Source organism: Eutrema salsugineum, unplaced genomic scaffold (genome assembly GCF_000478725.1).
Source record: "Eutrema salsugineum unplaced genomic scaffold, Eutsalg1_0 scaffold_10, whole genome shotgun sequence".
Lineage (NCBI taxonomy): Eukaryota > Viridiplantae > Streptophyta > Magnoliopsida > Brassicales > Brassicaceae > Eutrema > Eutrema salsugineum.
The window spans coordinates 5239567-5251934 of NW_006256908.1; the positions used below are offsets into that span (position 1 = coordinate 5239567).

The 12368-nt window shown below is 37.9% G+C and overlaps 2 protein-coding genes across 4 annotated transcripts; one reads left to right on the forward strand and one right to left on the reverse strand.

Annotated features, from left to right (window-relative positions):
- Window positions 1-243: 243 nt before the first annotated feature.
- LOC112090231 lies at window positions 244-6139 on the reverse strand. 3 transcript variants are annotated; one of them, XM_024161037.1, is made up of 10 exons: window positions 5933-6139; window positions 5625-5787; window positions 5261-5428; window positions 4851-5002; window positions 4365-4487; window positions 2197-4271; window positions 1307-2037; window positions 1121-1237; window positions 926-991; window positions 244-852 (listed from the first exon to the last, which is right to left on the reverse strand). In XM_024161037.1, the coding sequence occupies exons 7-10, from the start codon at window positions 1856-1858 to the stop codon at window positions 721-723; spliced, it is 867 nt and encodes a 288-aa protein (XP_024016805.1). In that variant the 5' UTR covers window positions 1859-2037; window positions 2197-4271; window positions 4365-4487; window positions 4851-5002; window positions 5261-5428; window positions 5625-5787; window positions 5933-6139; the 3' UTR covers window positions 244-720. The 3 variants fall into 3 exon arrangements, with proteins under 3 accessions (XP_024016805.1, XP_024016804.1, XP_024016806.1); XM_024161036.1 differs by having other exon boundaries at window positions 5625-5801; XM_024161038.1 differs by lacking the exon at window positions 5625-5787.
- Window positions 6140-9168: 3029 nt separating this feature from the next.
- LOC18026901 (F-box/kelch-repeat protein At4g38940) lies at window positions 9169-10158 on the forward strand. The gene has a single exon (XM_006410006.1). The coding sequence runs from the start codon at window positions 9169-9171 to the stop codon at window positions 10156-10158; it is 990 nt and encodes a 329-aa protein (XP_006410069.1).
- Window positions 10159-12368: the final 2210 nt, after the last annotated feature.

A 12368-nucleotide genomic window follows, 5' to 3' on the forward strand; every position in this document is an offset into this window, starting at 1 on the left:
CGAAAATCTCACGCGAAGACAAGTCCAACAATTCCTTGGGGTAATTAATTACATCAGCGACTTTATTCCGCAACTTTCGCAAATGACTAGACCACTCCAGAAGATGTTGATAAAGAATCCACCCACGTGGGCTACCAAACAAACCGAAGCAGTCAAAAGCCTAAAAAAGGAGATACATAAGCTACCACCTTTAAAGATTCCTCTACAGGCCTACGAATACTGCAGACTGACGCAAGTGACAAATATTGGGGAGCCATTTTATTCGAAGAAATAAATGGTAAACGTCAAATCTGTGGATACAAGAGCGGACGCTTTAGAGATTCCGAGATGCATTATCACTCTACATTCAAAGAAATCTTAGCGGTCAAGAAGGCTATCGAGAAGTTCGAGTTTCATCTGATAGGACATAAATTTCGCATCGAAATGGATATGTCTTCTTTTCCGAAGATGTTACAATTCAAGCAGAAGATGGTCCCACATCAACAATTATTGCGCTGGAGCGAATGGTTTTCGAAATACGACTTCGAATCCTGGGTACGCAGAACACTCTTGCTGACATGCTCAGTAGAAACCCTCCTAAAGAAGTTGCCTCAGCTTCCTCAAGTTCGGAAAATCAATACTATGACTTCGACGCAAACATGCCTCTCGACGCTCACCAGCTCGTCGACAAGAGGACTCTGCATGAGCATCTTCAACACAGGATTTTCAAATATCAGTCCATCATCCTGTAGGGAGATGAACCTGATCATCAACAAAGGGGTCTTTTAGGTAGTCCGGTTCATGGTCAGCCATCTGGTCTTCTTGTATGAGTCCAAGAGAGAAGGTGGGGGATACAGATAGGAGTAATTCAATCTGAACATCATTAATGCAATTGATAAGGTGTAGTCGACAATTAAGATTGTGCATCAAGAGTTCAGGTAAGTACCGCTTTATTGTTTCCACCAAGCACGGTTGAACTGTTGAATTCGTCGACGTGGCTTAGATAGTTGTCCTAAGATCCAAGAAAATAAGTGTTAAACTTCTTTTTATACCGTTAATATTATATTTGCAGAGTTACAGAAAAGGTTAGGTACGCTTGTATAACACATTGAACTAAGGGAAGTGGAGATAGAGTTAATACCTCGGGAACAGGTAGAGACGACACTGGTAATGTCGACACGGTAGGCGGGGCTAGAGAAAGAGGACAAGAATTCGGTATGACAGTGAAAGATCCAGAAAAGCGGGATGGTTCCGAGGCCTAAGAAAAAATATGAGGTAACAATCTTAAATAATAAATTTCTCGTAATTTTAAAAGAGTACCACTTACCTGGGCGTTTATGGATTGAGTGAGATTCTGAATGAACTCTTCATTACTTATTGCAAGGCTAGGAGCCTTCAAAATAGGTTTGAAGCTGGGAGGGGGTTGTTGGAAAGTACGAGACGAGAAAGGTTGGGGATGGACAGTGCTACCAGTAACAGTACAGAGAGGGTGGTTGTCGGGATCTGTCATTACAGGTGGCGGAGGGTTCGCTGTAGACGGGTGAATGTTTGACCGCTCGGAGTCACAACGTTCCCGTGTAAAGTCCTCCATCACAGGCGCATCTTGAGTGCAGGGGCCAGAATGCGATGAATTTGCGAGAACAGACGCCTCCAAGGACTTTAAAGCCACTGTAATCTTCTCGCCCTGCAAGATTAATGCAGCTTCCAAATCTCGCAACCTATTATTCAAACTCTGCAGCTCACCCTTTAATTTGAGTGCCACCAGCTCGGCAATAGTCTCGGGAACAAGCAGTGTAGTAATACCCGAACCTTCGGCAGGTTTATCCTTTTTCTTCTTGTCATGCACTTCTTTTTCTTTTATTGCCTTGTCGTTACGCATACGGAGTAAGTCGGCCGATGTCAACCCACCGTAAACATGTCCTTCGTAAACCTAAAGCCTTCTCCTATAAGCTTGACATTAACTTCAACAGGCGCGTCCACTTCTTCATCAGGCCACCGTAGGTCCATGCCTTCGATAGCATAGTCTTCGTTGGTAGGAATGATGGAATGAACTAAAACCTATGATAACAGAAATTATAACGAGTATATAAATGTGTAGACTATAACGTTTATATTACTTTGTTCTTTTTTGTTAACAGTTACGAGAAGTATTAGCGTTGTAACAAAATTAGTACGTGATATATCCAAAAGTAAGATATTACGATAGAATTTAACTACCTTCTCTTCCTCGTCAATGTCGCGAGCATGTCCGGGACTAAGCGTCATCTTTATTTAACCGGCCGCCGGTCCGCCTTCACCATTAACTGAGTCCTCAGGCGCCGGATTACATTCTTATTCGCTTAGTTGCTCATCACAAAAATCAGACTCCTCCTCCCCATCGCTATCTGAATCACCAGACGGCTCTTGTACCACTTCTGTCAATGACGGGACGGCTGCCATCATCACTAACTGGATCGCGTAGAAAAAACCTTTGACGGCTATAGTCTTCTGTGATAACTCTAACTTGTCCTTGGATCTAATGCTGGAAACCAACAAGTCAAACCCCACCCTTCCCCATGGATATGACAGGAAAACATCGATGTCCCTAATCAGCTCGACATGCTCCGGGACAATCTTCGTAACATGTGATGTCGGAACCAATACAGCGGCAGTAACTGCGAGACAGGCACATTTAAATCGCTTCTCCTTATCGGTTATTTTCTTCCTTGCTAGCATGTTAATCATGGACTCGACGGTGCACGATTTGAGAAGGCCAAAGAGTTCGAGCCAATAGGGTTTCTGGGTCACAAGGTTCTTTTTCTTCTTTGTCTGTGCAAACTTCCTGCACCCTAGCCCGGTTACAATAGCGAACTCACGAAGCGAGAATCTTATGGGGCCTGCGAACAGGAACCAAAGCTCGTGTTTCTTCTTGACACGAAGGAGGCGAGCAAGCATATAGTACCCAAAACTGCCAGAGAAAGAAGGCATCTCCATGGTCGCTAAGAGTCTTCCCAACTGAGATTCCCTGAGCCGCTTCACTTCGTCATCATCGAGGGCATTAATGATAGCCTGGACTGTCTTCGATTTTTGGTAGGTATTAACCCTTTCACCAATAGGTTCTTGCCCCCACTGCAAACATCCTCTCCGGTAGTTGCAGATTCGACATCGGCGCAGATTCTATATAGGATTGGAGTGAGAATCAGAAAACCCGTTTGAAATCCAAAATTGAAAGTATCATTAAACGACTTAGATGAATATCTGCAAACGATTGCCCTGCTGATCCTAGATCTTCTGTACAAGAATTGGAATTTGGTTGGGACAAAGGGAATGAACAGACTCTAATTTTAGGATTTTTGTGGATTCTCTATCTGGGTCCAGAGATATTATCCTAAACGACGTTACTGTATAACATACATTATTCTGTATAACACCATATCAGTGTATGTAACGATGTAATAACTAATTGAAGTTTGAATTTGAAATTTAAATTAACAAAAATCGTTATTCTGACAATAGATATTATCAAGAACGTGCATGAACAGAACGCTTTAGTTAGGGGGAATAGGGGTACTCTTGCCATATTGAGAAAAGCACAGTAAATGAATAGTTGCATTTTCCTATTTCCTTAATTATGAACAGTTCTCGGGTCATATAGCACATTTGTTGAAGGTTGAGTCCTTGATTAAATCTAGCAAACAAGAAAGTAGCTTTAATTAGAAGAAGAAAGGAAGAAGATGAAGTCTCTGTCGTGGAAGAAGGAATCAGAGAAGAAGAAGAGAGTCAACCAAGAAATAAAAAGTCAACATTGGAGAAAAGAAATGGGCTTCGTGTTTTAGACTAATGGGCCAGCAAAGCATCATCAGCCCAAGGAAATAATGGTCGATTGTGTGTGTAGGGAAGATTAAGTCTAAGTTATCATAGCTAAAGTTGGTGTAATAGTTAAGTAGTTAAAGTCCTAAGATGAGAGGTTAGAGTCTAAACAAGTGTAGTGTGGCTTGTGTAAGAGAGTCTAAGACTAGAGGTATGGCATAGAAGGAGTGGTTAAGAGTAGAGTCCATGTAGCATAAGTGTATGTGTTGTGTTGTAACAAAGAACAATTGATCAATATCAAAAATGTAGTCTTTATATTTGTCTTTCTCTTGTGTTCAAACAATCAAACAGCAACAATGAAACAGAGTGAGAGAACTAAAGCAGAAAGAGAGCGTGAGAAAAGATAAACAAAAGTAAAGAGAAAAAGAGAGAAAGAAACAAATCTGAATAAGAAAGAGTGAGGAATGTCAACATGGTATCAGAGCTGTAGTTATCCTTGGAGCCTGTTCAAGAAAGAAGAAAGGGTCCATGGAGAAATTGCTTCTCAGCCATGAGGGAGAAGCTGTGATGGAGAAAAAAGAGTACATGAAGATTACCTCTAAGATGGAGGAAGAAGAAGACAGAGGAGAAGCTGAAGAAACTCCAATGCCGAAGACCTTGCAGCAGCTGAAATGGAGAGTCCATGAAAGTGGTTGCTGCTGGAGATGAAGAGAAGGAGCCTGCACAAAAAAAAAAGATGTGTAAGGCAAAGAAAAAGAAAGAAAGAGAAGCTGGAAAACCAAAGTGGTGGTGAAAGGAATCAAACAAACCAAATCAGGAAAAGCTGAGGTTGATGATTCTAGAAACCAAACAAAGCCACTAAGATTGAAGATTCAAGGAGCCAAACCACTAAAGCTAAGAAAGCTAAGGTGATGACTCAAAAAAAGAAGCCAAACAGACTACAGTAAGAGAGGCTGAGGTGATGGTTCAAGAGTCAAAAAGGTCCAAAGCTAAAGCTGAAGGGGATGGTTCTAAGAATCAAAAAAAAAAAAAAAAAATTGGTGTTCAAAGAGGACACCAAGCAAGAAGGAAAAGAAGTTTACCTAAGAGAAAGGAAGCTGAAAAAGCCCAGAATGACGTGAAGATGGCAACATGACGGCATCAACAAGCAGACCAAGGAAGCTGCCAGAGTTGCTGGAAATTCTCAACCATCAGAGAAATGGAGGAGACAAACCAGCATCAAAATCAAGCAAACCTGCAAATGAAAGGTTTGAGAAGAAGGATTTCATTTCAAAGGTATGAAGCTGATCAAATGTAAAGTATTTTTGATGAGAAGCAGAGTATGTGCTAGAAGTTCAGAGAATCAAAAAGTCCAAGGTTAAAGAAAGTCAAGGTGATGGTCAAGAGAACCAAACAGACTATGGCTAAGAAAACTGAGGTGATGATTCAAAGATCTGAAAGATACAACTTGGTGATCAAAGAAGAAACTTACAGAAGAAGAAAGCTTGCTTACCTAAGAGTGAAAGGGAGCAGAAGAATAGAAGATGGCTGGAGAACTAAGCCGACGAAGACGTGACGGAAGTTCACGGTGGTAGTGACGTGAAGAAGATTCACAGACAAGACTTGGAGGAGACATGGAGAAGGCTTACGGGAAAAGAGAAGAACCCAAGAGTCGTGTTTCCTGCAAGAGAAGAAAAGTTGGTCAAGAAATTGGTCAATAACACAATGGAGAGATCGCAAAGAAAATCAGCCAAAAGATGGCAAAGATATTTGCAGAGAAAAATGAAGATGGATCCAGAGAGATTCAAGGAGAAGAGGGAGTAAAGCAAGCGTAAAATTGGAGAAGGCAGTGGCTCGACTCCCCAGAAGCAACAAACCTGTTCAGGTTCGTCGAAGAGGGAGACAATGGAAGATGTCTCAGATGAAGTACCAGCGGAAAGAGTGATGTCGTCGGAGAAGAATAATAAGAAACTAGTTGCAAACGCAGCTTGATCAGAAGTGAGGAAAGCTCACAAAGCAAACGAAGATTGCGAATAAATCCTGTCAAGAGAGGGCTAATAAATTCGTATAAAAAGAAATTAGATCTTGGAGATCCATTCAAGAGGGAGATACGAAGCTCAAAAGGGAAGAAGAAGCAAAATGGAGGAAAACACAAAGCAAGAGAAAGATCGAGTAATAAGCTTACCAGAAGCTATACAAATGTCTTGAAGAGCAGAGGAATGAGCAACGAAGAACCATGGGAGTCAAATCCCTAGATTTGAATTGGGGATTTAATCAAAGGACTCAAGAGGGAGTGTTGAAGGTTGAGTCCTTGATTAAATCTAACAAACAAGAAAGTAGCTTTAATTAGAAGAAGAAAGGAAGAAGATGAAGTCTCTGTCGTGGAAGAAGGAATCAGAGAAGAAGAAGAGAGTCAACCAAGAAATAAAAAGTCAACATTGGAGAAAAGAAATGGGCTTCTTGTTTTAGACTAATGGGCCAGCAAAGCATCATCAGCCCAAGGAAATAATGGTCGATTGTGTGTGTAGGGAAGATTAAGTCTAAGTTATCATAGCTAAAATTGGTGTAATAGTTAAGTAGTTAAAGTCCTAAGATGAGAGGTTAGAGTCTAAACAAGTGTAGTGTGGCTTGTGTAAGAGAGTCTAAGACTAGAGGTATGGCATAGAAGGAGTGGTTAAGAGTAGAGTCCAAGTAGTATAAGTGTATGTGTTGTGTTGTAACAAAGAACAATTGATCAATATCAAAAATGTAGTCTTTTATGTTTGTTCTTTCTCTTGTGTTCAAACAATCAAACAGCAACAATGAAACAGAGTGAGAGAACTAAAGCAGAAAGAGAGCGTGAGAAAAGATAAACAAAAGTAAAGAGAAAAAGAGAGAAAGAAACAAATCTGAATAAGAAAGAGTGAGGAATGTCAACAACATTTACTTAAATATGAGAATATGTGCTCTTTATTGATGAGAGATTTTTTTTTTTTTGGGTTTAAATTGTTGATGAGAGTGTAGATAGCTCTGATTAGTGTTTTTTTAGTCAGAATCTATCCCTTTGTCTTAGTTTGTTTTTTGTAAAAACCGATGATGGTTCATGTCCTCATCATCACTGAATCCCTGAACTTAAAGGTTTGATAATTGTAAAGTCTTATAACTTAACCTATCAATGAAAATACATATGATAAAATCTCTCGTTAAGTTGGTTAACAGTGGAACAAGTCTTGTTTTCCTTAATACACTACTGAGTATTGTCTTTTTATGCTATATATGTATCACGATGATGTTCTTTTCAAGTCTAGATTTTCCAGAGTTTTTGATACTATCCTGATACTGATGTTCTGATTAATAAATTGTTGTACCAAAAAGAATAAACGAGACAAAAATTAGATGGAGAATAGTATTATATAGTTCCTTTCATTGTTGCATGTTTCTTTATCAGAAAACGCCATTTCACTTTAGAATGTAATAAATCCCATATTCATAAGCTGCAATTATCTTCATTACCCCGTCTTGGCTTCTCTGTGATTGATTCTGTTTCTCTATTTTGTTCCAGATGTTTTGTTCTATATGTATTTAACCAGATATTTAAAGTTTAAGGTTCAATGTGGTCTTACATGTAGGCTGGTCTGTCAAACATTTCAATAATAAGGATTAAATAGGAAAGTCAAATATTTCTCACATCCAGCGATAGCCCTGGGCATAAAACCCGCACCCGAAAATTAATCCGAAACCGACCCGAAAATTTGGGTTCGGATCGGGTTCGGATCGTTAAAAACACCGAATGGTTATGATGTTGGATTACTTTGGTTCATCGGTTCGGTTCAGATTAACTGATGATAACCAAATTAAACCGATATAACCCGAAATAAAAGAAAACTTGTTTTTCATCCAGAATGTCTCTTCTTCTCCTTCTTTCACGACACTTTCCCAAACCTGTAACTCGATTTAGGGCAAAAACACAAAATTTCAATCTGGATTCATCTAATTTCAAAACCCCTTTCACTCCAATCTCTGAGGCATCGAGAATTCGGTCTCAGGTAAAAACCCTTTCCCAAACTCGATTTAGCTATTTTTTAGTGTTCGGTAATCGGTGTTATGCCCAGGGCTAGAGTTGATTTCGTTTATATTTCGTTTTTCTGATTTATATTTTGTTTTTCATAGCTTTAAGTTTCGATTTTGGGTTTAATAGCTTCGATTTCGATGTTAGATGTTAATAGCTTTGATATCGATTTGTTTGCAAAAGTTATATGGTGATCAAAAGTTAGTTTCGATTTGTTTAGGAAAGGTATATATCTGTGGACGTGTGGTAGTTAAACTCATTGCTTTGCTAGTTTGTTTGAATCGAGCTTGAACTCTATGTATTTGCAGATGGATTCATCATCAGAACCAACCCCTACGAGCACAGATGCAGCAAACACTCACGGTCCTTATGAAGATCTTGATGATGATGAGATTGAAACACCTGCGAGTGGAGGAAAAAGAAAACAAACCGGTGAAGGCTCTGCTTCTCAGCAACCAAAGCAGATGAAGCTTCTTGGTTTTGTTTTGTTATATCATTTGTATTGGTTTCTAATTTTATTTAAAGATCGGTTTTGTCTTTTCAGATGCATCTTTGATTTGCTATGAAGTTCACACTTTTTGGAGGCTGGAGTTATGCACTATCTCAGTTTCTGCTTATTCTCTTTGTCATTTTGATATTTTAGTATGAACTAAGATGATTTGGACTTTGATGGTTTGGATTTTTATTCTTAAACTAAGTATGAACTAAGATGGTTTGGAGTTTGATATTTTAGTGTGAACTAAGATTGTTGGAGTTTGATCCATTTTTGCTATTTTTGTTAAGTTTTATTTGTTATAGCAATTTCGGTTTTTGCAGAAATTTTTTTTCGGATTTTCGGGTTTGTCGGATTTAACTAACCCGAGTTATCCGATTTCAAATTTTATCGGTTTATTTCGGTTTTTATTTGTTAAATCCGATCCGATCCAAACCAAACCGAATTTTTTGAAATAACCGAATGGTTTATAAAATTCAAATCCGAAAATCCGGAATACCCGATCGGGTATCCGAATGCCCAGGGCTATCCAGCGATCTGCTTCCGAACTTGGCCTCTCGTTCTTTTCTTTATTAGTAAAACAGAAAAAAATAATTAATTACAAATAAAACTTCCGTTGTTCAAAAAAAAAAACAAAATAAAACTTCCAAGATAAAAGAGGAAACATGAACTCCAACAGAAAAGGAAAAGGTAAAGGTAAACTCTATAAAAAGAAAAAAAAAGGTCACGATTTTAAAGGTTGCGTTCGTGTTCTGTATCTCTCTAGCTCTTATCAAACTAAAACTTGAGATATTTGCTCGCTTTCTCTCTTTCTTCCTCTCGCTGATTGTTGATTTGGGCGTACAATTAGGGTTTTGCGCTTTCCTCGGCTAATCTACACATGTCTTATAAAATTAGGGCAAAGAAGGAGCAATCATCGTCGTCTCTGATTACGTCACTTCCCGAAGACGTCATCATTGACATCTTAGCGCGTGTACCTAGAGGCGACTATCCAATACTCTCTCTCGTTTCTAAGCACTTCCGATCACTCGTTGCGTCCCGTGAGCTATACACAAGACGATCATTGTTGGGCTGCACCGAACACTGTCTCTATGTTGTCCTCTTTAAGGGAAAAACCAAGGAGTACAAATGGTATATTCTCCGCCGGAAAGCCAACGGCAATCGCTGCTTCGTCCTTATTCCTTGGCTTTCCGCTATGCGTTACCGTGGAAGCTTTGTCCAAGTGGGTCCGAGGATATATATGTTTGGTGGGGATCAGAAGAATATGGGGTTAAGCATCGACTGCAGATCTCACACGGTACAAACCCTCCCAGGCATGCCTGTGCCCATGTCTGATACAATCTTTGGCATCATTGATAGGAGAATCTACATAATTGGATATTGCCATAATGATAGATTGAGGAAGGTGATGGTGGTGTTCAATACAGAAACACAGATGTGGGAGCCTGAGGTGATAAAGTTAGACAATGAGCTATGGAACACGTGGTTGTATGGTTTTGCGGTGATGGCTGATAAGATTTACATGAGGGATTATCGTTACAGCTTTGTTTACGAGCCAAAGAAGAATAAATGGGAAACAGACGAGGTGCTGAATTCTAAGGAGTGGAAGTATGCGTGTGTAGTTGATGACTTACTGTACTACCACGATCGGTACGAGAACGAGATAAGAGCTTACGATCCAAAGCAAAAGTGTTGGAGTGTGGTGAAAGGTTTGGAAGAATCTTTGCCTGATACGACATATTCATGGTCTTCATACACTGTGAGTTACGGTGGGAAAATATCTTTGTTTTTCAATAAAATTAAAGAAAAAACATATGAGATTTGGTGTGCCGAGATTTCCCTGGAAAGACATCAAGGAGGAGAGATTTGAGGTAAAGTTGAGTGGTGTGATCAAGTTTTGACTGATGGGAATTTTAGTTCTGCAAATCCTCTAGCTGTAATGATTTGATTTAAGGAACTCTCTTCTCCTTAATATAACTTGTGTTTTGTTTTTTCATTATCCTAAAATCTCTTTTTGCTGATTACGTTTTATGTAAATGAAAATAGATGATTTAATTTGAGGAAAAACTAGTTTGTTTATTTTGAACGAAAAAGTATACCATCAACTCTACAGAATTCTTGATCTGGTTATCTGTTTCAGTTTGTTTGATCATCAACTCTGCCTCTGTTTTTTTTATCCATCTCTCCAAAAGTAAAATTGGTAGGAAGAATGCAGAAAGTGCTAGCAGTGTTTGATTGAGTTAATTCCAATCGGTGATTGGTCTTATTGCATTGATGAGAATATATGCTGATAAATCAGATTCCTAATACACCTATGTAGAGAATATATGCATTCTTATTTTAATAAGTTTATGTAGAAGAATATATGCTGATATTTCTATGCAGTTCTGAAGTCGATGAACAGAAGAAGCTTAACCATGTTTCTAACAAATATTTATTCATTCAATGCGTCTTGTAGTTAATTTACATGAGGGATTATGATTACAGCTTTGTTTACGACCCAAAGAAGAGCAAATGGGAAACGGACAAGATGTTGAATTCTAAGGAGTGGAAGTATGCGTGTGTAGTTGATGACGTATTGTACTACCACGATCGGTACGAGAACGAGATAAGAGCTTACGATCCAAAGCAAAAGTGTTGGAGTGTGGTGAAAGGTTTGGAAGAGTCTGCCTGATATGACATATTCATGGTCTTCATACACTGTGAGTTACGGTGGGAAAATATCTTTGTTTCTCAATAAAGTTAAAGAAAAAACATATGAGATTTGGTGTGCGGAAATTACGCTGGAAAGACATCAAGGAGGAGAGATTTGGGGTAAAGTTGAGTGGTGTGATCAAGTTTTGACTGATGAGAATTTTAGTTCTGCGAATCCTCTAGCTGTAATGGTTTGATTTAAGGAACTCTCTTCTCCTTAATTTGATCTATATGATCTATATGAGTCTCTTCCAAAATTTCATTCTACATTTCATAATTCTTATTGCAAAAGTTCACGATATTTTTTTTTGTTTGTCATTCATTTTAATTTCTAGGCTGAGCTCAAAATTTCTCGAAAAAATTGTTGAAACATTATGGAGGCAGAAGCTACAACTCTTCTTTGGATTATGACATGTTTGGATAATCTTAGCTATGAAGAGGTAATTTTCGAGAGTGAATTCAAAGATATTGGTGAAAGCGTTAGCTGAACCTTGAGAATGGTCAAGGTTTATAGTCTATACCAGAGAAATCAACAAGACAAGAAAAAGATTAATTCGATTAACCATCACTTTCCAAGGAAGATAAGCCAACCAGTGTGTTGATCTAACAGCCAATAAAACCTCTTCATATGAAATATTCTTTGGTTGAGAAGGAGAAACGAATTTATATGAAATATGTTTGAGCTTGAAAAAACAAGAAATATATGGCTTTATGTTAAAATGATGATAACTCACCTAAATGAACAACAACAAAAAAAAATGGATGACAACTCCTCGATTACTGGTTTCCATTCTATACTATTACATTTCAGTTATATTCTCATTTTCAGTTAACTTTTCCATTATATTATAACATGTTAACGTCATAAAGAAATTATAACATGATATATAGTGAAATACAAACGATAGAACTATTAAAGTGGCATAAGGGCATCTCCAAAAGTAACCTTAAATCTTCAAATATGAGGTTTTGTTCACTCCAAAAACAACCTTAAAACCTCAAAATTTGAGGTTTTGAACAGTGAAACCTTCACTGTTCAAAACCTCAAATTTGAAGTTTGCAGTTTTTATTTACATTTTAGTCCTTACAATTATATATTTCATAAATAATTACTTTATTTTTTATGTTATCATTTTAATCCAAACAATTCTGTTTATGTAAATTTATCTTATAATGTAATTTTTTATTTTATTATAAAGTTTATAATGTAATTTTAGTAAATGATACTTTTAATATATTTTTTGTTATTTATAAAGTTATATAATTTTTATTAATAATAATTAAAAGTAAGGACTATAATGCAATATTTTAAATTTTGTGATAGAAGATTTGAGGTTTTGCTTTTGGAGACAAACACCATCAAACCTTAAATTTGAAATTTGGCCA